The 20,772-nt window shown below is 46.2% G+C and overlaps 1 protein-coding gene and 1 long non-coding RNA gene across 2 annotated transcripts in view; both read right to left on the bottom strand.

The window, feature by feature from the left end:
• Window positions 1–2,043: 2,043 nt before the first annotated feature.
• Window positions 2,044–19,345, bottom strand: APOD (apolipoprotein D). Its single transcript, XM_008708344.2, has 5 exons — window positions 19,156–19,345; window positions 15,151–15,292; window positions 8,869–8,990; window positions 5,587–5,675; window positions 2,044–2,516 (listed from the first exon to the last, which is right to left on the bottom strand). The coding sequence occupies exons 2-5, from the start codon at window positions 15,271–15,273 to the stop codon at window positions 2,281–2,283; spliced, it is 570 nt and encodes a 189-aa protein (XP_008706566.1). The 5' UTR covers window positions 15,274–15,292; window positions 19,156–19,345; the 3' UTR covers window positions 2,044–2,280.
• A 1,349-nt stretch (window positions 19,346–20,694) lies between these two features.
• Window positions 20,695–20,772, bottom strand: part of LOC121100417 — a 30,044-nt gene continuing 29,966 nt past the window's right edge. Inside the window, exon 3 of the long non-coding RNA XR_005832203.1 lies at window positions 20,695–20,734. This is a non-coding gene — a long non-coding RNA (uncharacterized LOC121100417). The remainder of the gene's footprint in view (window positions 20,735–20,772) is intronic.

Below are 20,772 nucleotides of genomic sequence, written 5' to 3'. Positions count from 1 at the left end.
ACCCCGCCCCCCACGCCAAGCAAGGCGCCTGGGTCGGCCGGCACCGGCTCTCTCGTGGCTGCCTTGTCTTCCTAACCAGGAACTTCAATGAACGCACGCTACGTCAAGTCCCACCAGTATGATCCCATTCCTCTGCTGTCAGTGTTAGCTTCAGCTTAGCTCCTTTTGGTTTGGAGGCTGCTGCAAGTAAAACTGTGATGAACATTTTTGTGCATGCTGCTTCCCTTTCATCTGGATTACATAAAATAATCTTTCAATCACATTGAAATTGCATTCTCTGAGCACCTTCAGGATATAACATATAACCTTACTTTTTTGTTTGTTAGTTTAAAAAGTACCTGTATCTGCTAGAGATTTGTACGTAGGCAGTTATAGGCAAACTAAGGGATGTGATATCTGGGATTTGTTTCAAACCCTCTAGCAAAAATATTGGGGGGGGGGAGCTGGAGGATAGCAAAACCAGATTGGTGAGATGTTGATGACTGTTAGAGCCGACCATAGATACATGGGGATTTATTCTCTACTACTGTCTCTAGTTTGCTGTTTTTTCCCACTTCCCTTCTTTTCCTCTCCCTTTTGGGTTTTTTGTTCTTTTCCCTTGGTTTCCTCTTGCTACCTGGTGCCTGCATGCTTCCCACTGGATTCCCAAAAGTTTTTCTCTGGTTTAGTCATCCCTGATATCTGCTTCACAGGTCCCTTTTCCTTTACTGGGAAACTCCAGTCTATCCGTCTATGCATCCAGTCAGCAGCTCCTTCCCATACGCACTTTGAGGCTATGTGTCGGGCAAGACACTGTAAAAGGTACCAACTGTGGTCACCTTCACGGTCTTTGATGTTACCAGACAGCTGTTAAGAGGAACGCAGTCACAACTTATTTTGTACCATGAGATAAGAGACAGGCCGGTAACTCTTAGGGGTAACAGTATTTGAGGAGCCAAGTGCCGTCTGGTCGGGTGGGCGGCATGAGAAAGCGCAGGGCACATTGGCAGGCAGAGCTGGGGAGAGGGTCTTCTCCTTCAGTACCTACCTCCCCCTTACCGTCTTTTTGCCTGGTAGTTTTCAGACTTTAGGAATTTCGAACTGGAAGCTACAATCTGAGGTCATATTTATTTAGTAAAAGGAAAACTGTACCCCTTAAGATGCTTGGGATTTTGGTAACCTTTAATATAAAGCATTAAAAAGTCTCTAGCACTCAAGGAAATTCATATCTTATGCTCATGCTGAAAAAGCAAAACTCTATAATCAGATGGCTTCATGTTGTCTTCATTTCCCAAAGCGCTGGTAGGTCACAACTGCGATGTGAACTAAGTGAAATTGCAGGAGGAGAAGTCTGAGGTCTTTCTGATTTTAAAAGTCATGATGTAAACAAAACCAAAAACGAACAAAACTCAAGGTGGTTCCCGATTCTCTGAAGTTGGGACACCCAGAGGCGTGACTGTGCGACCCTGTGGGCCCCTATGTCTTGCAAGGATTGAGACTTTCTCGGAGCTGCCGGCGGTCCCCTCCACGTGCTGCTACCGCGGCACTCCCCAGCTTGGACTATACTCGCATCTGTACTGCTCCGTCTCCCTCGCTAGTCTGTGAGCCTCTGTGCGATGACAAGGGTTCAGTGCCTGGAATGCAGCTGGGCCTCAGTAAATACCAGTTGAATGCAAGACCTCCCAAAATTAATTAAAAAAAAAATCCCCATAGTCCTCTCCCTTATCGATTCTCTCCTGCACAGACCCTAAGATGGTCTGCTATGTTAGCCTGACTCTGAGGACCTCCTGATGAGAAAGTAAATACTTCAAAGAAACTGCCTGTCAGAGACTCAAAAATTATACATGATTCCCCCTAAAGGACTGCCCACTGCAGGATGGGGATACCTGGATTCAGGCCACCCGTCATAGGCCTTTGCTATCGGCTTTCCCCTTCCAGAAAAGGATTGTTACCTTTAAGCTGTGCACTGCTTCATATCTTTCAACAGGACTGTTCAAGGATCTCCAAACAGAAGCTTGTAATTAAAACCCCACAATAATCAATTCAGAATCTACTGTGAGCACAGCAGGTCAGCAACAAGTTTATTATTAGACTGGTAAGGTCACAGACTGGTGCATGGCTAAGTGTTTGGGCCAACTTTCCTTGACTTTCTCTCCACGGGCTTCTGCTGTCAAATTTCCCTTCTGGGGTTTGCAACCGTTTGCTGTGGCTGGTTGGTCTCTATGAGGGGTGGGGTGGGAGTGGGGGAAAGCAAAGCGAAAGAAGTAACACAGAGTGAATGCAGGTTCCCTTTAGAGCCTCTCACAGTGACTCCGGGCAATTCACCTGATCTGTGATAGTCATTTTCTCGATGTCAATGTCATTAGAGGTCAGGATATCTTTTAGATAGGTCACCGTTTCTGGAGGGAGATAAGGGTTTCTTCCCAAGATCCAAACATGATCCATGTGAAAAAGCCAGACGATTGTGGTGCAGGAGTACACGAGGGCGTAGTTCTCGTAGTCAGTGGCCAGGACCCAGTATGGAGCCGACGGCATCACTGAGAACCAGAGGAGGGCAGTGTTAAGAGGGACCAGGGCAAGAGGAACCTTCATCTCCAGGATCCTGGAAGCCAGGGTCCTAGTTCTCCTATAACACTGCTTCTTAATTCTGGCTTCATGTGCGAATCTTACGGGAGCTTTGAAAACTCCTAGGCCACCCCCTCCAGGCCTGCCCAGATTCTGATGTGGAGGTGGTTGGGACCCTTGAAGGCTCCCCCGTGATTCCAATGTGCACCCAGAGCTCAGAGCCATCATTCTCAATCCTCCCTCCCTGGTAGCAGGTCGGTCTGCAGAAGGCGACGGTAGTGGGGGCTTTGTTGGACCCCCTGGACTAACAGGCTGCACTTAGTTCTAGTACAAATGGAGACAACACTTAGATAAGTGGAGTCAAGACTGAGGTGAGGAGCGCCTGGGTGGCTCAGTTGGTTAAGTGTCTCCCTTCGGCTCAAGTCACGATCCCAGAGTCCTGGGATCGAGTCCTGTATTGGGCTCCCTGCTCAGTGGGAAGTCTGTTTCTTCGTCTGCCTGCAGCTCCCTCTGCTTCTGCTCTCTCTCTGACAAATACATAAATAAAATCTTTAGGAAAAAAAATTAAAAAAAAGAATGTGTGAGGCCAGAGGCCCCAGGCTTTTCCAAGTCTGTACTTCCCAGCTTCCTCTAGAATCTGCCTAGGGAAGGAATTAAGGACTAATGTTGATTTGTTTTTCTTTCTCTGTGACCTTCAAAAGGTCCTCTGTTCTTAAGAATATGGTAAATCAGGTGTTAACAGGTTATAAACTCTTCCTCACGAAGGGCCTATAAAGATTCATTGACTGACATCTGCAAAGTATCAAAAACTCAGCATTCAAGGGTCCTTATGAAAAGAGAAGGAGGATTTACCTTCTCCATCTGAATCCAGAAACTTCCTCTATGAACTTACCTCCACAGCCTTAGATCTTGTTAAAGTTAAGTGGCAAATGAACCCAAATGGGAGAAAGCTGTGTGCCGATCCCATAAGAACAAAAGATTAGCACACGTATGCCTTCATGTGTGGTTTGCTTTCCTGGGTTTCAAGCATCCCACCTCCTCCACTCAAAAATAATCCCTCTGTTTCCCAAGTCAAACCAGATCTCAACACTCGTGAATGACCATGGGAAGGTGGACGTGGAAGAAGGCAGTGTGTGAGAGGTTAGAGCTTGGCTGGGTGTCAAGGACCCAGCTGGTCATTAGGATAACACAAGAGGGCTAGTCCTGATGACCACCCAACAAGGTCCCTCCTCTCCCTGACTTTCTGTCTGTTTTTAAACATGAGAACAGAAGGACACTCAGAGGACATCTGGTGGACCGAAGCCTATACGAGGCTATGGGGCCCACACTGAGTGCTGTTTCTGACTTACCTTTCTAGCACTGTTGGTGCCTGCCTGCCGGGCTCACCCATGAGAGCTTGTATTCATTCTATATCTGCTCTCTGTGAATTTCCACTGCTTGGAATGTTCCCAGCTGGACCGAGAACTCTGCAGCCCTGAGTAGTCTGGGGGAAATATGTCTTCCAACCTCTTCTGGCAATGGCATCGTGCCCCCCCTGCACACAACCAGGCGTTCACATGCTGTCTCCCTCCCACAGGGTCTAGCTCTCAAGACTCACTTACCCAGACATTTCCTCTTAGCAAAGAACATTTCCATGTCTCTTTATTAGAAAACTCTGACAGCCTCCTACTGCTTACGGGAGGCACCTCAACCCATGAACATGGCTTTTGAGGCTCTGCTCAGTCTTGTCTCATGCTCCATATATCTGCCCATCCTCTGGGCTTCTCTCTCCAGGCCTCCCTCACATCATTCCTGCATTTGGGACAGCCTTCGCCATTATGTCCCACACACCCTGGAAGACCCAGGGCAAGCATCTGACCCCTCCACCGGAATAAATCCCCTCCTCCTCTGCTTGCCCTGCTCTTTTAGCTCCTGTTGCAGGCTCCCTTCAGAAGGTTGTGCACATAATATTTGGCCTTGCCTCCCTTCCCCATCCCTCAACTGAGAGTTTGGAGTCCTACGTTTTGGTCCCAGGTCTGCCTCTAATTAGTCCAGTGACCTTGCCTCCATCATCTAGCTTTTTTGCACTTTGACTATCTTATTTGTGGAAATAAACGAGAGAAACTGACATGTACAAAGCCTTTACAGCTTGCGGAGCACGTGACATCTCCTTTACCCTTACAATACCGGGCGCAGACGTGAAGTTAGTTGCCCATGGTCACATGTGCAGGCAGAGCTATTTTTATCTCCCAGCATTCCTATCTTGGTGTATAAAATAAGAGCTTCCTCTCTGCCTCCCTCTAGGGGCTTGGTGGGGGGGTGGGTGGTAGTGATTCCTCTTGCAGCTGTGACTTCAGTGTCTGCGACTTGGGTGGCAAGAGGGACCCTCGAGCACTTTAGGCATTAGAAAGTCTCACGTTTCTGAGCTGGCTTCTCCAGTGTGTCTATATCAATAGTAAAGCTAATATTTGGTGCTTTCTCTGTTGCCTGTGTCCATTCCTCAGTGAGCCCAGAGCTCAGAGGGCAAATGCCCGTGATCAAATATCCCTCAGGGAACCCCACAGTGTGGCGAGAAAGTGGCATACAGAGCCAGGGCTCAACCCTACCTTCTCTCTTGTCATCTCTTGCTTCCAAGCTTTTGCACATATCAGTTGCTCTGCTAACAATACCAATACTAACTACTACTAACTACGGATTTTTCGGGCCTCCATTCCTTCTGGGAAACACGACGGGATTGGGTCTCCTTCTGCTCATGCTCTGTGTGCTGCCGTCTGAGCTTCCTCTATTGAAAGGTGGTAGTTTTACGGCAAGTCGCCTGGGTACTTAGCAGTATCCACAGTGGGGTGTGAGCCCCGCGGGCACAAGGGCCAGTTCTGCCTGGCTCATCACCGCAGCTTCGGCGCCTAGCCTTGAGCTTGGCATGGACCAGGTGCTCAACAAATAATTATGTATCAAGTCACTACAGGGGACACTCATGTGACAGGAGTGGTCCAACCCAGGGCTCTAGTCTTTGGTTTACATATCTCCTACCCCTGAAACCTCCCGAGGGAAGTGAATACTTACACCAGAAAAACTTCACTCCCAGCTTGGCAGGCTCCGTAAGGTTGCCCTGGGTGGCTTCACCTTCAATTTGATTCACGGTTCCATCAGATCTGCAATGAGTTAAAACAAACCAAACAAAAAAACCCTTAACTCATGGGAAGCCAAAAATCAATGAAAGGCAAGATTCATGACACTAAGGACCAGGGGGCCAAGCCTGTGATTGCTGGTTAGGAAGGCTCTGTCCCCTTTCTTTGTCACTGTCTCAGACCAAGCGGAGGAAGACGACCTTGGAGTGCTAAGAAGCAACAACTGAAATGCTCCAGGGCCGGATAACGTGGTAGGCCCTTGCCGTTGAGGGCTGTTTTTTGAGTCCTGCAAGGCCATTTCCTGCTCTCAGACTCCAGAGGGAGGGAGTAAAAGAGAAGGGAAAAGCAAACAAACAAAACAACCCAATACAGGAAGAAGATTCGCTTCTTTAAAAATGAGAATGAGGAAAAAGACAAGGACCGCTGTGATTACTGAAAGTCTGGCGATGTGCAAGATTTTCCTGCTCTTGGGGGGGGGGGGGCTCCGTGACATCACGTGACTTCATCTGTCCCGTAGAGGCGCTCATACCCCTGAGCTCTGACAGCCCTGTCCAGTCCTGCAAGCCTCTGCTGAGTGTGGGGGATTTTGACACGGGCCTGGTAAAGCAGGCGGTGAGGAAACACTTGTGATTCCCAGGGACGTTAAGTGTGCAGAAATGCACATCTTACACGGAATGCCACCTTACACTCACAATTGGCAGTGTCATTTGTTTCTCAGTGGTTTATAAAATGGTGATGTGTCTTAAAAGCGATGGGCTTAGATCGGATGAAGTACTGTGACGCTTTTGAAGGGAGCTGGCTCCATTTCCGGGGACCGTGCAATGACCCCGGGGAGCTCGGGGAGAGGGAAAAGGCCTGGGGACGCGCTGCAGGAGGGGCTCGCATAGCACAGCGCTCTTCCGAGGAAGCCGACGGAGGAGCGGCGCTTTCATCACTCAAGGGGCAGACACACTAAAGCTAGCGAAACAGCGTGTGTTAGAAAGTCAGTAGGCTACGGTTAGTGGTGATGGACGTCCCAGAAACCAGACAACGAGCAGCAGGTAAGGAAGGATGGCAAATGACTCCGATGCGGCTGGACGCAGCGTCTGCTCGTCATCAGGTAGCGCTGCAGACCATGCCCTGCGCTGTCACCTGGGGCTCAGCTGGGAAGACAGGAGGATGGTCCGTTTCCATCTGCCTCCAGTTGCTTAGCAACCAACCAGCCTCTTCTCAACAGACTTTTCCCCTTTCCTTCATCATTTATGTTTTGTCCAGAACAGTTTTCAAAACACTGGTCTCTGATCATCAACTCACAGTTTGTTCATGGAAAAAAACACACTCGCGTTTTCAAGTGCAGCAGCAGATTCGCAGAATAGGCTGTATTTATTAAATGATTACTCCACACCGAACACTGTTCCAAGCGATTTACACGTGTTACCTCATCCGATGCTCACAAAGCCTATGGAGGGAGGGTCTATGATTATTGCCATTTTACAGAGGGGAAACTGAGGCTCAGAGAATGACCATGACTCACCGAAGATCACATTGCTAGTAACTGAATGAGCCAGGATTTGAAACCGGGCAGCCTAACTCCCCAGCCTGAGCCCTTCAGCTCCCAGCTGCTTTGGCCCTCAAGTTCTCTGGCCCTGCTGAGAGTAGTTTGCTCGGACCCCGTGCTGGGGCTCTGCCCATCCTGCAGTACTCCTGAAAGGAAACCATACCACTCTCCGGCACTAGCAAACCTTCCTCCACGTGCCCTTGTACCTTAAACAGATGTGACCCTGCAGGCAGAGCAATCTAATACCCAGGATACAGTTCAAGAGGACTCCCGGCCAGCTCCAAAGGACAATCCGAAGACTCTCACGGGTTTGGGGATCTGTGTCATTGTCTGACTGTTGGTGACAGAATGGGACAGAATAGTTGAAATGAAGTCGTTGCAACTTTAGATAGGTGCCGGCATCCCAAACCCTGTAGCCCTTCCTGGGCTCTAAAATGAGCTGTTTTTCTCTTTACAGGCCCTTAAGATTCTTACTTTGTTTCTAGGAGCATGCAGGGCCAGGGAGTCCCCCCACTGAGTTCTGGCGCACAGGAAGCTTAGTGGATAATAGGACGGCCACACAAAGCCTCTCTGAGGCTGAGTAACTTCCAGGCTGGGTTGTGGTGGTGTTCCTGGAGTTGAACACTGTTCTCAGATCCTGCAGGGAACAGGAGGGTCAACCCTTCACCCCCAGCCTTCCTTTCACGTGTCCTCTGTCCTCTTCCCCATCTCACTTCTCCCCAGGTTGAATCTCCTTGTTGTTGCTTATAAGCTGCGTGGCCCTTAGGCACAGTACTTTACCTCTCTGTACCTCAGTTTCTTCATCTAGAAAAGTGGGGTTAATAATAGTACCTACATCAGGGTCGCTATGGGCATTAAATGAATATGTATACTCATTTACATATACATACATATAGGTCCACACATGTAAACACACACATACAGAAGAGTGCCCTGCACATAGGAAATGCTTAATATTTGTTACTATCATTTATTGTTGCTTTTATCTTTGTTGATGGAAGGTGGTAAGGAGCCCTTTCTGAGGCTTTTTTAAAGTTTATGTTTGCTTTCTAAAGTAGGAATTTTTGTATCAAATAGAAATCCGTTAGAAGCCCTCAGTAATAGAAAAGTATACTTCTACAGGCTATCCTGCTCATATAAGCTAGAGTGTGACTATGTGTCTAATAGTCCAAGCTGTCTGGAGATGGACTAGATTGTCACGGAAGGTGATGAGCAACCAGTTCCTGGAAGGATTCGAACAGAGCTGATAGTCCTCTGTCAGTAGATAACCTAGAAAGGGCTTCTCTTGGTTTGGAGATCAGATGAGAAGGTCCCCCCTGTCGTTTGCTACCAGAGTGTCTATTTTGCAATGAGAGCAGGAACCCTGCACTTTGGATTCCTGTTGAGTCCCTAGTGACTTTCACAGGGAGTACACGTACAACAGGTCCCCAGTGCGCACAGGGAGGACACAATACAGTAAGATGTTCGGCAAGTGGTCTTGCAAATGAATGAGTGGCTTCTAGTCCCCACCATTCCACCCGCCAACAGCTTCCATCTCAGGACCCGCTGTGAGCAGTCAGTGTAGACCCAGCCCCATCTGCATCCCCCCTGAACTAGACTGCAAGACACCCCGTCACCCCAGGACAGCTCTCTGCAGGCTGGCTCCAGGACTGTGCTGCTTTTGAAACCACAGCCACTCACCTCAGCTCCTGGTTTATCACTTTGATGTTTCCGTTTTCCATTAGCGAGTAGTTGGCTTGGATGCAACTTCCCTTCTCAAAGCTCACTGGGATCTTCTCAATTTCGTACCATCGTCCAAGATACTGCAGAGATAACAATAATAACAAATAAGTAGAGAAAACTCTGTGGCTCCCTGGGGACTTGCAAAGTCTTCCCTATTGTTGTCTTTTAGAGCAGAGCCCTTTCCTGGGGAAACCAAGCAAAATGGGCTGCATTGTTCCCGACAGCAACTGAGCAAGATATTGATTCAAAGGAGAGTAAGTGAATTGGCCGTGCAGGCATTGGGCGAATGCCACATTTTATTCCTAAAGTGCTCTTTATTTAGATATGCTGTCAGCGGCCCCTCCAGCCGAAATCTATGTGAAATTCTAGACTCTGCAAAAGAGAGCGAGCAGTCCAGGTGATGTAAGGTACCATCTCAAGGATTTGATGGTTCTGTGATGCATCTTTGAATTGTGTTCAAAGTCAGATATGTTCACTGTGGGGACCTGGGACTCCAGAGTTGGTTGAATTCTCCTCATACGACCCCAGACAGGGAGCTGGTCACAAAGGCTTTTGGCAAGTGATCAGAAGTTAGAAGACTGATATCATTCTTCCACTGGGGGCTTGGTCTCAGTTCGTAACTTCGTGTACAGAGTCAACGGTAAAGGAAGTGTGCAACGGTCTGGGTGAGGGCGAGGGGAGACAGGGATTTTCATGCTTCCATGCATTGCCTTGCATGGAGACTACTCCAGTTTACAAACTTCATGGGAGGGTTATTTGGCAATTACCTAGCAAGGCTGAAAACACGTAGAGTGCTTATATGAGGTTATTTGTTATAATATTATTTCTAAGAACAAAAGACAGGAAACTAGAGTCTAAGTGAGCATTAGTAGGGGACCTGGGTCGTCAATGATGGCATATCCATACAATGGGATGTTATATACCCTCTTTTAAAGGAGTCATATGCAATTATCTCCAAGATACATTTAATGGAAAAAGAGCTGGGTGAAAAACAGAGTATGTGGGGAAATGGGGGGAAAGGTTATCACATCCATTTTCTATTGCCGCTATAAAAGATTACCACGAGCTTACAAGACAAATCTATGGCCTCCGAGTTCTGTTCATCACAGTTCTGCACATCAGGTGAGCTTGGTTAAAATCAAGGTGTTGGCAGAGACTCTAGAGGCTTTAGAGGACTCTGTCTTCTTGCCTTGTCCAATTCTAGAGGCCACCCACATTCCTTGGTTGGTGAACCCCTCCCTCCGTCTTCAGAGACAGCAAAAGTGGGTGAGATCCTTCTCACCTTACATCTCTCTGACTCTTGTTCCGTTATCACACCTCTCTGACCACATCTGGGGAAGGGTCTCTGCTTTCAGTGATTAGACTGGGCCCACTGGATAATCCAGGCCACTCTTGCCATCTCCAAGTCTATAACATTAATCACATCAGCAAAATCCCCCTTTTTCCATGGAAAGTAGCATATTCAGAGGTTCCAGGGATCAGGGTGTGGACATTGTTCTGCCTACTGCAATTATATATGTATTTCTGTACGTATACATTATCTCCCAAAAGATACACAATGAACTGTTTTTACTGGTTGCTACTAGGGAGGGAAACTGGAGTAGTAGGGAAACAGGGGTAGGAGAAAAACTTTTCATCGAATGTTCTTTGGTACTTTAGAATTTTGAACCATGTGAATATATTTACTTAGTCAAAATATTAATTCAAAGTATTTTAGAAATTTTAAAATGTATTACTCAGCAAAGGAAAATCAGAGATGCGCTCATCTTCAAAAAAGTCAGAATTTGAACTGAGAGTGTCCTGCAAACAGGGGGCAGTATTGCTCCAGTCACATGGCTCTTTGCTCAAATATATTCCGCCGCCCCCCCCCCCCCGGGTTTATGACATAAGTTTTCCACTATTTATTATAGCACATCTTCCAATTAAAAGCACTGAAATTAACATTCATTTAAAGCACCAAAAAATAAGGTTAAAGATCATTTGGTTTCCCAGGCATCCTCAAAAAAAGCTTCACTTTATACAGAACATATAAAATAGTTCTATTATTGGGCGCCTGGGTGGTTCAGTCGATTAAGTGCCTGCCTTCGGCTCAGGTCATAATCCCAGGTTCCTGGGATGGAGCCCCCCGCATAGGGCTCCCATCTCCACAGGGAGTCTGCTTCTCTCTCTGCCCTTCCTCCAGCTCCTTCTCTCAATCTCTCTTTTTCTCTCTCAAATAATAAATAAAATCTTTTAAAAATTTAAAAAATAAAATAGTTCTATTATTGTTAAGGTGACTTCAGTGCTCCACAATTAAAACCGAAGAAGCATAATTTTCCAGAAAAGAGGAAACTCAGAGGTGGAAGATTGCTTTTCGTGTCATGCTCTCTTATAATTTCATAATATTTTTGTGAAAGCCCTTTCATGGTTTGGGTCTGTTTCTCTAGCCACATAAGGAGAATGCAATGTTTAAAAAGAAGCCTGGAGGGACGCCTGTGTGGCTCAGTTGATTGGGCTTCTGACTCTTCATTTTGGCTCTGATCATGATCTTGGGGTTTGTGGGATTGAGCCCCAAGTCAGTTTTCACACTGATTGTGGAGCCTTCTTGGGATCCTCTCTCTCCCTCACCTTCTGCCCCTCCGTGTTTGTGCACACGTGCACTCTCCCTCTCTCTCTCTCTAAAAAAAAAAAAGAAACAAAAAGAAAAGAAAAAAGAATCCTGGAAAGGAAGAAGTAAAACTATCTCCATTTGCAGATAACATGATTTTGTAATAGAAAATCCTAAGGAATCCACACACACAAAAACCGTTAGAACTAATAAATGAAATCAGCAAGGTTGAGGGATACAAGATCAATATACAGAAATCAAATGGGTTTCTATACTTAGAATGAACACGAGATTTTCATTTACAATAACATCAAAAGAATAAAATACTTATGAATAAATTTAACCAAATAAACACAAAACTTATACTCTGAAAAATAAAAAAAAATTGTTGAAAGAAATTTAAGAAGACCTAAGAGTAAGTGGAAAGATAACATATGTTCATGGATTGGAAGGCTTAAAATTGTTAAGATGACTATATTCTCCAGATTGATCTAGATTCAGTCCAGTCTTCATAAAAACAAAACAAAACAAAACAAAACAAAACACCAACTCTGCTTCTTTGCAGAAATCGACAAACAGATCCTACAATTCATGTGGAAATACAAAGGGCCCAGAGTAGCCAGAAGAACAAAGTTGGAGGCCTCATATATTCTAATTTCAAAACTTACTACAAAGCTATAGCGATCAATACTGTAAAGCACTGGCCTAAGGATAGACATACAGAACAATGGAATAGAATTGAGAGTCCAAAAATAAACTATTACACATATAGCCAACTGATTTTCAACAAGGATGCCAAGACTATTTGATGGGGGAAAGAACAGTCTTCTCAACAAATAGTTCTGGGACAACTGAATAGCCACTGGCAAAATAATAAAGTTGGACTTCTGTATCGCGCTATACACAAAGCTTAACTTAAAATCGACCACACACTTAAATGTAAGGATTACAACTATAAATCTCTTATAAGAAAATTTAGAAATAAATCTTTATAACCTTGCATTAGGCAATGATTTTTTATTTATTTATTTATTTATTTATTTATTTATTTATTTATTTTTAAAGATTTTATTTATTTATTTGACAGATATAGAGACAGCCAGCGAGAGAGGGAACACAAGCAGGGGTAGTGGGAGAGGAAGAAACAGGCTCATAGTGGAGGAGCTTGATGTGGGGCTCGATCCCATAACGCCGGGATCACGCCCTGAGCCGAAGGCAGACGCTTTAACCACTGTGCCACCCAGGCGCCCCAGGCAATGATTTTTTAGATACCAAAAGCACAAGCAACAAAAGAAAAGGATAGATGAATTAGACCTCGTTAATATCAAAAACTTTCGTGCTTCAAAGAATGCATCAGTAAAGTGAAAAGACAACCCACAGGCTGGAGGAGATATTTGCAAATCCTGTATCTGACAAGAGACTTGTATCTAAAACATGTAAATAACTCTCAGAGCTCAATAATTAAAAGATAAATAACCCAAGTAAAAGATGGGCAAAGGACTCAGACATTTCTCCAAAGAAGCTATACAAATGGACGATAAACACATGAAAAGACGCTCAACGTCATTAACCATCAGGGAAATGCAAATCAAAACGACGATGAGATACCACTTCGTGCCCACTAAAATTTTAAGGACTATAATCAAAAAAATGATAATAACAAGTGTGGGCAAAGATATGGAGAAATTGGTGTGAGACACTGCTGATGGGAACGTAAAATGGCGATGCAGCTCTTTTGGAAAACAGTCTGGCCAATATCTCAAAAGGTTAACGTGGAGTTACCATATGACCTAGCAATTCTACTTCTAGGTCTATGCCCAGGAGAACTGAAAATATATGTCCAAAAAAAAAAAAAAAAACTCCCACAAAAACAAACACACAAAAACCTTGTACATGAATGTTTATAACAGCATTATTCCTAATAGTTTAAAGGATAAACAACCCAAACAATGAACAGATAAATAACATGTGGCATCATCCACGCAGTAGAATATTATTTGCCAATGAAAAGGAATGAAGCACAGATACATTGTACAATATGGCTAAGCCTTGAAAATATTATGCTGAGTAACAGAAATCAGTCACAAAAGACCACATACCATATGATTCCACTTCTATGAAATGTCCAGAATAGGCAAATTCATAGAGACCGAGAGTTGGTTGCCTGGGGCAGGGAGGGGTGGGGGGGAAATGGAGAGTGATTGTTTATGGGTAGGGATGATGAAAATATCCTAAAATTGATTGTGGTGATGGTTTCATACCTCTGTGATTATACAAAAAAAAAAAAAAAAACCTTGAAAGTGAACTTTAAACAGGTGAATGATATGGTATATGAATTATATTTCAATAAAACTTTTGTAAACATCCCGCTTTATTCCTCAAAGGACTTTTGTAAATATAGATCAACTATAATTTTCAGTGTCTTGGGATTTTTATCCCCAAATTGAACTATAATTCAAATTCCCTGGATTTTTTCTGGAAGGTCTGCGGCTTAGCAGGGTTACCTGAATAAAGGGACCAGCCCGTAATAGTAACGGAGTAAGTCAATGTGAACTGTTCTCCCTGCCTCCCCTGGGTGACTCTCCATTGATGGTGCTCCTTCCCCACAGCCCACAGGCTCTGAGCTCTCTTCCCTCACTCCTCTTCCTACTCCATCCCCTAAGAGGTCCCATCCCCACACTCATTCGCAGTGAGGAGTGAGCGACTGATAACAATTTTAATATCACCCACCACAAGTACTGCCTCTTAAAAAAGATCCATATTTCCCACTAATGAGAAAATGTCTTAAGAGAGAGATTCTAGGCACGAGTTCGCGGCAATGGAAGCCGTTCATGTTATCCAATAGCTGCCTCTTGCCGCTGTTCCCTGCGTGGATAGATGGACACGCATACACAGTAAGGCTGGGCCTGATCCCAGGAAGAAAAACCACATATGGGGCATCTGATTATATTGTTATCTTTTTAGTGCAGGGAACAAGAAAGCCTCTTGGGAGAGTTCTGTCTTCTTCTAGGCCCTGTGTGAGGAGCCCGTGGGTGTTCTACCCTGTGGCGAAGCCTAGTTTTGAATCCCACTCTGCATTTATTAGCTGGGTGACCTGGGGAGGGGATGGGCCGTCTAACATTGAGCTTCTGCACCCGTAGAATGCGGATAATAGCCCTGGAGCTGCTGCGGCCCCCGGACTGCCCATGTCCTCTCAGCCTAGCTGGGCTCCCCTCCGCCACGAGGACGGCTCCCACGCACGCCGCCAGCTACCCCGTTGAGCCCACGCCTCCCCCGCTGCTGGAAGGCTTTGCCCGCACCACGGGAATGCCCACAGCCCGCTCACATCCCTCCGTGGGACAATCTGAGGAGCCTTCTACACGGTTCCTCAGAGGATCCCCAGCAGGACAGAGCCCTGTTGTTAACAGTGTTGCCGTTGAGGGACGTCCTTTGTATCTGTTCTGCTTCTCTGTCCGTTTCCCCACGTGCCCACGGGGCTTCCTCTGCTCCCCAGTTCTTGCCTCAGAGTCTGCTTTGGGGATCCCCCAATAGGGTACGTACCTACCCACCCCAAGGCCTGCTGTGGCACTCAAGGCAGTGACTAACGCTGGAGCCTGGAGGATGTTTATTCAAATGGGAGGCAAAACAAATAGGAGGTTAGCCTTTTACCACACCTTGTTCACATCGAAATTCTCCTGCACTGGAGGAGTCGGGCATTTCCCGAGATGGAAGGCTTGTCCGTCTGCAGCACTGAAGAGGCCGGCCAGCGCAGAAAGCAGCAGCAGCGCGGTCACCATCTTGGGGCTTGGATGGAACCTGGAGTCAGGAGAAACAAAGCAGCTCGAGTCGTTCCGAGCCTCCCGAGGACACGCAGTCACCAGGGGAAAATTTCTGGGGACCTCTCTGGGGACCTTCCCCTGAACCTCCTTGGAACAGTCACCCTGCAGGGCCACCTGAGTCACCATCATCAATGGCGCTGGGAGGCCTTCTGCCCCCGGGAGCCTCCGCAGCCCTTTTGTACGTCCACGAGAGCACACTCTGCCTGGCGTTGGAGCTCGTTGGATTTAGTTTGCAACTGCTCCCTCCCAATTATGCATTTTTCCAGGATGGGCACCCCCAGAACCTGGCAGTGTCAGGCACAGTCCAGACATGTTGGTGAAGAGAACCAGTGTGGGGCGGGGGTAGGCAAAGGGGGAGGTCGAGGCTGTCGAGTGAATCATGCAAGAGAAAAAAGATGAACATAAACTGTGCACGACGTTCAATGTCTTAGGGGATTCATAAGAGAAATGCCTCCCTGACCCACACCCCGCACCCCTGCCCCACCTGGCTGGGCTGTTCACCAACCCAGGAGTAAGCCTGAGACCTGACCGCGCAGCCACGGGCTGGGAACCCCAGAGTCGCCCCGACAGGGTTTGAATGCGGGCTTTGCACAGACTAAGTATAACTGTGTCCAGTTCACACTTTAGCTTCCTGGTCTATTAAGTGGGAATAATAATCATACCAACCTCATGAAGTTTTGGGAGAATTAAATGAGATGCTGCAGAGAGAGCATTTATGGTGGTGTCTGACAGAGAACATGCTTCATAAACGCTAGTTATTGTTAAAATGAAAAACAGAAGCAAATCATTGTTTCCTGAATTCCTCTTTGGACTTCTGTTGGGGTTGTTTTTCATAGATGTGCATTTATTTTTATTCTTATTTATTTTTTAGTTGCATTGTCAGGGACATAGATGTGCATTTAACTAGAGGAGGCCCAGTAGCTGGCAACAGGCGTTTGGGCCCAAGTGCCCTTCCCAGCTTCGTGCCCTGTTCTCCTCTGTGTGACCCCCCCCACTCCTTGCCTGGAGCCACACAGGAGCTATTTCCAGCTCTTTGCCTTTCTCCCTGCAATGAACAGCACTGAATCAATGCACGCAAAATGTTCTCAGATCTGAGCGTTTAAAAGGATGTGTCATAACAGGAATAATTATAACCACGTTATTATGGTTAAATCTCCAAATAACCTTTAATAATCAATAGCTTTTCTTCTGGAGGTTTCGTTGCTCCGTTTTCAAAGGAACAGTTACATAATGAGGAAAGCTGCCAGCCAGGGATGGTGGTGGCGGCGTGGTTGCTGAGCCTCCCTTGAGCAAGCCAAGTCTGTGGTAGGACCCCACCTTCTCTGAGAATCCATCTCCCATCAGCTCCTACCACCCATAAACAACACCTGTCTTTCAACCTTTTGGGAGATGATGGAATCGCCTGAACTGACAAAAATTTGTATCCATCTCCAAGAAATTCTTAGAACCATGGAGCTCTACTCTTGACCCTCGCTAGGCTCCAAGCTCAGTGCCTTGCTCAGAAGATCCAACCTCAAAGGATGGTCGCACATTACGCACATTCTACAGGGCCCCCCAGACTGGCAGGACTTGAGAGGTCCTTTACCCCGCCCCCAACCCCCCAAGGGTATAGATGGGAAGCTGAGTGCCAGAAGGGGCAGAGAGCTGGGACTCAGGGGCCATCGCCAGCCGTCCCTCCTGCAGCGACCCTGGGACATGTTTCCTTCTGCACACCACCTTTGGTGGCTTTCAGGAAACACCCACCTCTGTAACCTCGATGAGCCTCATTTCACCGTGTGACAGTTACACCAAAAGTCAGTTCCCTGTCTTACTCTGACAACTATCTCATTACAAAGTGTTCTATTGTGGGCTGAAACACGTGCTTTAGCTCTGTAGGAGGATTTCAGAGCAAGGCTAATTCTTACCCTTGCTCGCATCTCTTCCAGAGATGCCTCTCCTCTTGGAGTAGTTTTATTCCTACGTTTAAAACTTTTTGTGTGAGAAAGGGTTGATGGCATCCATAGTTTCTTTTCCAGGCCCCTCCCATTCTAGTTCACTCCGCACTTGCTGAGCACCTTCGGAAGGGGAGGACTCGGGAGACAAGTGGAGCAAAGTAAAGCCATTTTGGTTTTAGGCTGACCCTTAACCTAAGAGACAGCAAGTCATAAAAAGACACAAAATCGGACTCACGGAAGACCACAAGACCCCACTCCCTCTGGCAGTAAAAGCCACAAAGATCAGACATTCTTAAAATTGCTCCCTGCGGTAATTTCCCCATCCTAAAACAATGGAAAAACTCACCACCCAATGTCAATGATCAACCCAAAGTTAAGGAGTGAGCCCCTCCCTACATGGTTAGCTAATTAAAAAAAACTTATAAAACCCTTTACTAGAGGCAAAGGGGTGTCCTCTTCCTCAACTGGGAGGAGGGACCACTACTTTGTGAGGTAGCCCTTTTTTTCTATAGTTAACAAATCTTTGTCCCTTTCTCTTAATGGCTTGCTCTTGAATTCTTTCCCGTGCAATGCCAAAAACCCTCTTGGCGATGGGCCTGAGGCCCTCCCTCTGGGACCTCAACCCCATCCCGCAGCAGAGGTAAATCACATTATTAACAAATACCTGTGGACTTGGGTATGTGTGACCTATATTTTTGCATCATCTTCTAATACTAATGGGAAGATTGCCTTAATGAAGGGAGTTTACATATTTTAAAAATAAATACAATTTAAGTGCTATTTTAAGGGGCGCCCGGGTGGCTCAGTCCTTGGGCGTCTGCCTTCCGCTCAGGTCATGATCCCGGGGTCCTGGGATCAAGCCCTACATCGGGCTCCCTGCTCCGCTGGGAAGCCTGCTTCCCCCTCTCCCACTCCCTCTGCTTGTGTTCCCTCTCTAGCTGTCTCTCTCTCTGTCAAATAAGTGAATAAAATCTTTAAAAAAATAAAAGTTATTTTAGCTAAATATTAAATTATTTAATAATACTTCTACTAAGGTTGTAGTGCCCCCACCCTGGGCCAGCACTGACTCTGTGAACTGATAACTCGCACTCATTGAAGTTCCCCACGGAGAAGCCCTGGCCTCAGTATGTTAAACGGGCCCCACACTGTATCGCCAGGATACCCTATCTGTCGGTCCTGCATTGACATCCTCTTTGTACTCCATGGTGTTAACATAACCAGGTTACTCCCTGCGAAGCCCTGAAGCCAAAACTTTAACTTCCACCAGGTCTCCTAGGAGCCTGTTTTCTTTCTCGCCTGCGAATCAGTGAGGACATAGTCCCTGATTTCAAAGAGCTGCAGATCATTAGGGACTAGATTTTTAGATGTCACATGATAAAGCAAAATACATTTCCACAAGTAAATGGGTCTAAAAAACCCATTTAGCCGTTGAATCTAACGAGAAAGCATGTCTTCTCGGGAAAATAGTTTGTACCATATTGTTAAATGCATTTTCTGGTCACAGGATGAATTCCAGTTCACGTTTCAGTTAATTTTACTGTGGCGCCCATGTGGGTGACAACTCCCTGAGAACTTATCTAGGACAATACTGGTGTAGGGAGACTTTCCTTATTGTCTCTACAGCCTAGAAGAGCAGAAGACTTGGAAATGAGTCAACAGGGGGTTGGCACCCCAGTCTTCTCTTAGACTTGTTGTTTGGGACAGTTTCATCATCTGAAAATGGCACGAACAGTATCTACCTTGCAAGGGTGCTTGAGGAAAAATGAGACCGAATTTGCAAAGCAGCCGGCACAAACCCTCCATCGTGTTAGTCACTATTTTTAGCTGAAAAGGGGGCAATTAAAAGCCAAGACTCTCTAGTTTAAGCATCATTCATTGTAATTGAAAATAAAACCACAGGACGTACCTTTTTTGTCAAGATGAAGGCAGTTCCCACATGCAAACTCATCCAATTTGGGGTGCCTTCTCTTGTTGACTGGCTTCTCCCAAGCTATTTTATAAGCTTCATTGGGTCATTGATGTTCAATTTTAATGCATGCCACACCCCCTCCCGTTCAGGAAGGCTGGCCTAAAAGCTTAGCTCTGTACCAAACACAAAGATGGGATGTTTTGTCCATCTCCCTCCCCCAATTTCCTTCACAGCTGCTCCCTGCAAAAGAAACAATGAGATACTGTGTGTGTGTGTATGTGAGAGAGGGGGAAAGACAAAGTGCATTTCATTCAAAACATCTTTTTTTTTGCTGTGTGGATTTTCTAATTTAATTTTCCCAGTCAGAATGTACTTTTAAGTTCCAGTAAGATGAGTTGCAACATGTTTTCGAGCATCTGGTATTTATTTTTCATATTTGCGTAAATGAAAAATCAACAATCTCATTTCCTGACATGGAGCACGAATTCTACCCCATGTGGTCCCTGGCCTGGAACGAGGCTCAGGCAACGGGGTGAAGGTTAAGAGTTAGAAATGGCTTTTTGTGTGAGCCTGGGCAAGCCACCCACTTCTCTGAGTCTTAGTCTCCCCGCTGTGAAGCAGAGGCTGTCATTTCTGTCTCCGCCAGAGCTGGGTGTACAGGAGAGAGAGCAGCTGGGAAAGAGCTGGGGCTAAGAGCTGAGAATGCCGAAGGTATATTGCACAGCCGCTGGCTCCAGACCATTCGTGCCCCTCCCAGCTGCATATTGTTGGGGGCCTCCTCCTGCCTGGGCTGGAAGTGGATTTAAAGCGCTCATCCCACAGAGATTGGGCTGGGCCTCATCTCTCTCGGTGGAATGAGCAGCTTTGAATTTTAGGACTTGGATTCTGTGCCTTTGTGATAAGGCAGGGGGTGTTTTTAGGGGCATGCAGATAAGACAGTACCTTTGTAGGACACTTCAATTCCCTAATAAAATGCATTCTCCAATTTCTAAGCAATAGAGAGAAATTTACAGCACTAGACCTTATAAACATGAAAGCAACAACAAAAGTGAATCACTGACATAACCAGACCCTGAGAGCTCGTTCTTTGGGATGTTCTTTACCTTTTCAGGAACAGGTCAAGTTCTGATTTCCATTCAGGCCCTGACTTGCTGGGTCTCTCAGAGCTCTGCTGGCTCTCGCCCTCCGTCCTCCCATGTCCTTGCTCAAATGTCACTTCCTTTAAAAGGCCTTCCTGACCTTTGAAAAATAGTACTCTTCTCACTACCGCTTGGCCTGCTTTATTATATCCTTGCTACAGCTTTACCTGAAATTATACCCCTGATTTGGTGTATTTTTTGCTTCTTGGGTTTCCCCACTAAGGTATAAGCAACGCAAGTGCAGATAATTTGTCTCATTGACTCCTTGCTGTACCCCCAGTGCAAGAACACATCGTAAGCACTCGATACATAAATCGAACGGAAGGGATCTACCTTCAAAGCATTTACTGAGGGGCGCCTGGCTGGCTCGGTTGGTAGAGCATGCGACTCTTGATCTCAGGATTGCAGCTCAAGCCCCACACTGGGCATGGAACCTACTTAAAATAAATAAAAAAGCATTTACTGAGTGATCTAA

The sequence above is a fragment of the Ursus maritimus genome, unplaced genomic scaffold (assembly GCF_017311325.1).
Source record: "Ursus maritimus isolate PB19 unplaced genomic scaffold, ASM1731132v1 scaffold_4, whole genome shotgun sequence".
Taxonomy (NCBI): Eukaryota; Metazoa; Chordata; class Mammalia; order Carnivora; family Ursidae; genus Ursus; species Ursus maritimus.
Note: the sequence above shows the minus strand (reverse complement) of the source record. Positions and strands in the feature narration are given on the sequence as shown.

Excerpts from the sequence above, each read along its gene's own strand:
- APOD (XM_008708344.2), bottom strand. The coding sequence starts at position 15,273 with ATGGTGACCGCGCTGCTGCTGCTTTCTGCGCTGGCCGGCCTCTTCAGT. Across the intron at positions 8,991-15,150 it reads AGAATTTCGATGTGAACAAG|TATCTTGGACGATGGTACGA; the intron begins GTGTGGTAAAAG and ends TTATCTCTGCAG. Across the intron at positions 5,676-8,868 it reads GTGATAAACCAGGAGCTGAG|ATCTGATGGAACCGTGAATC; the intron begins GTGAGTGGCTGT and ends AACTCATTGCAG.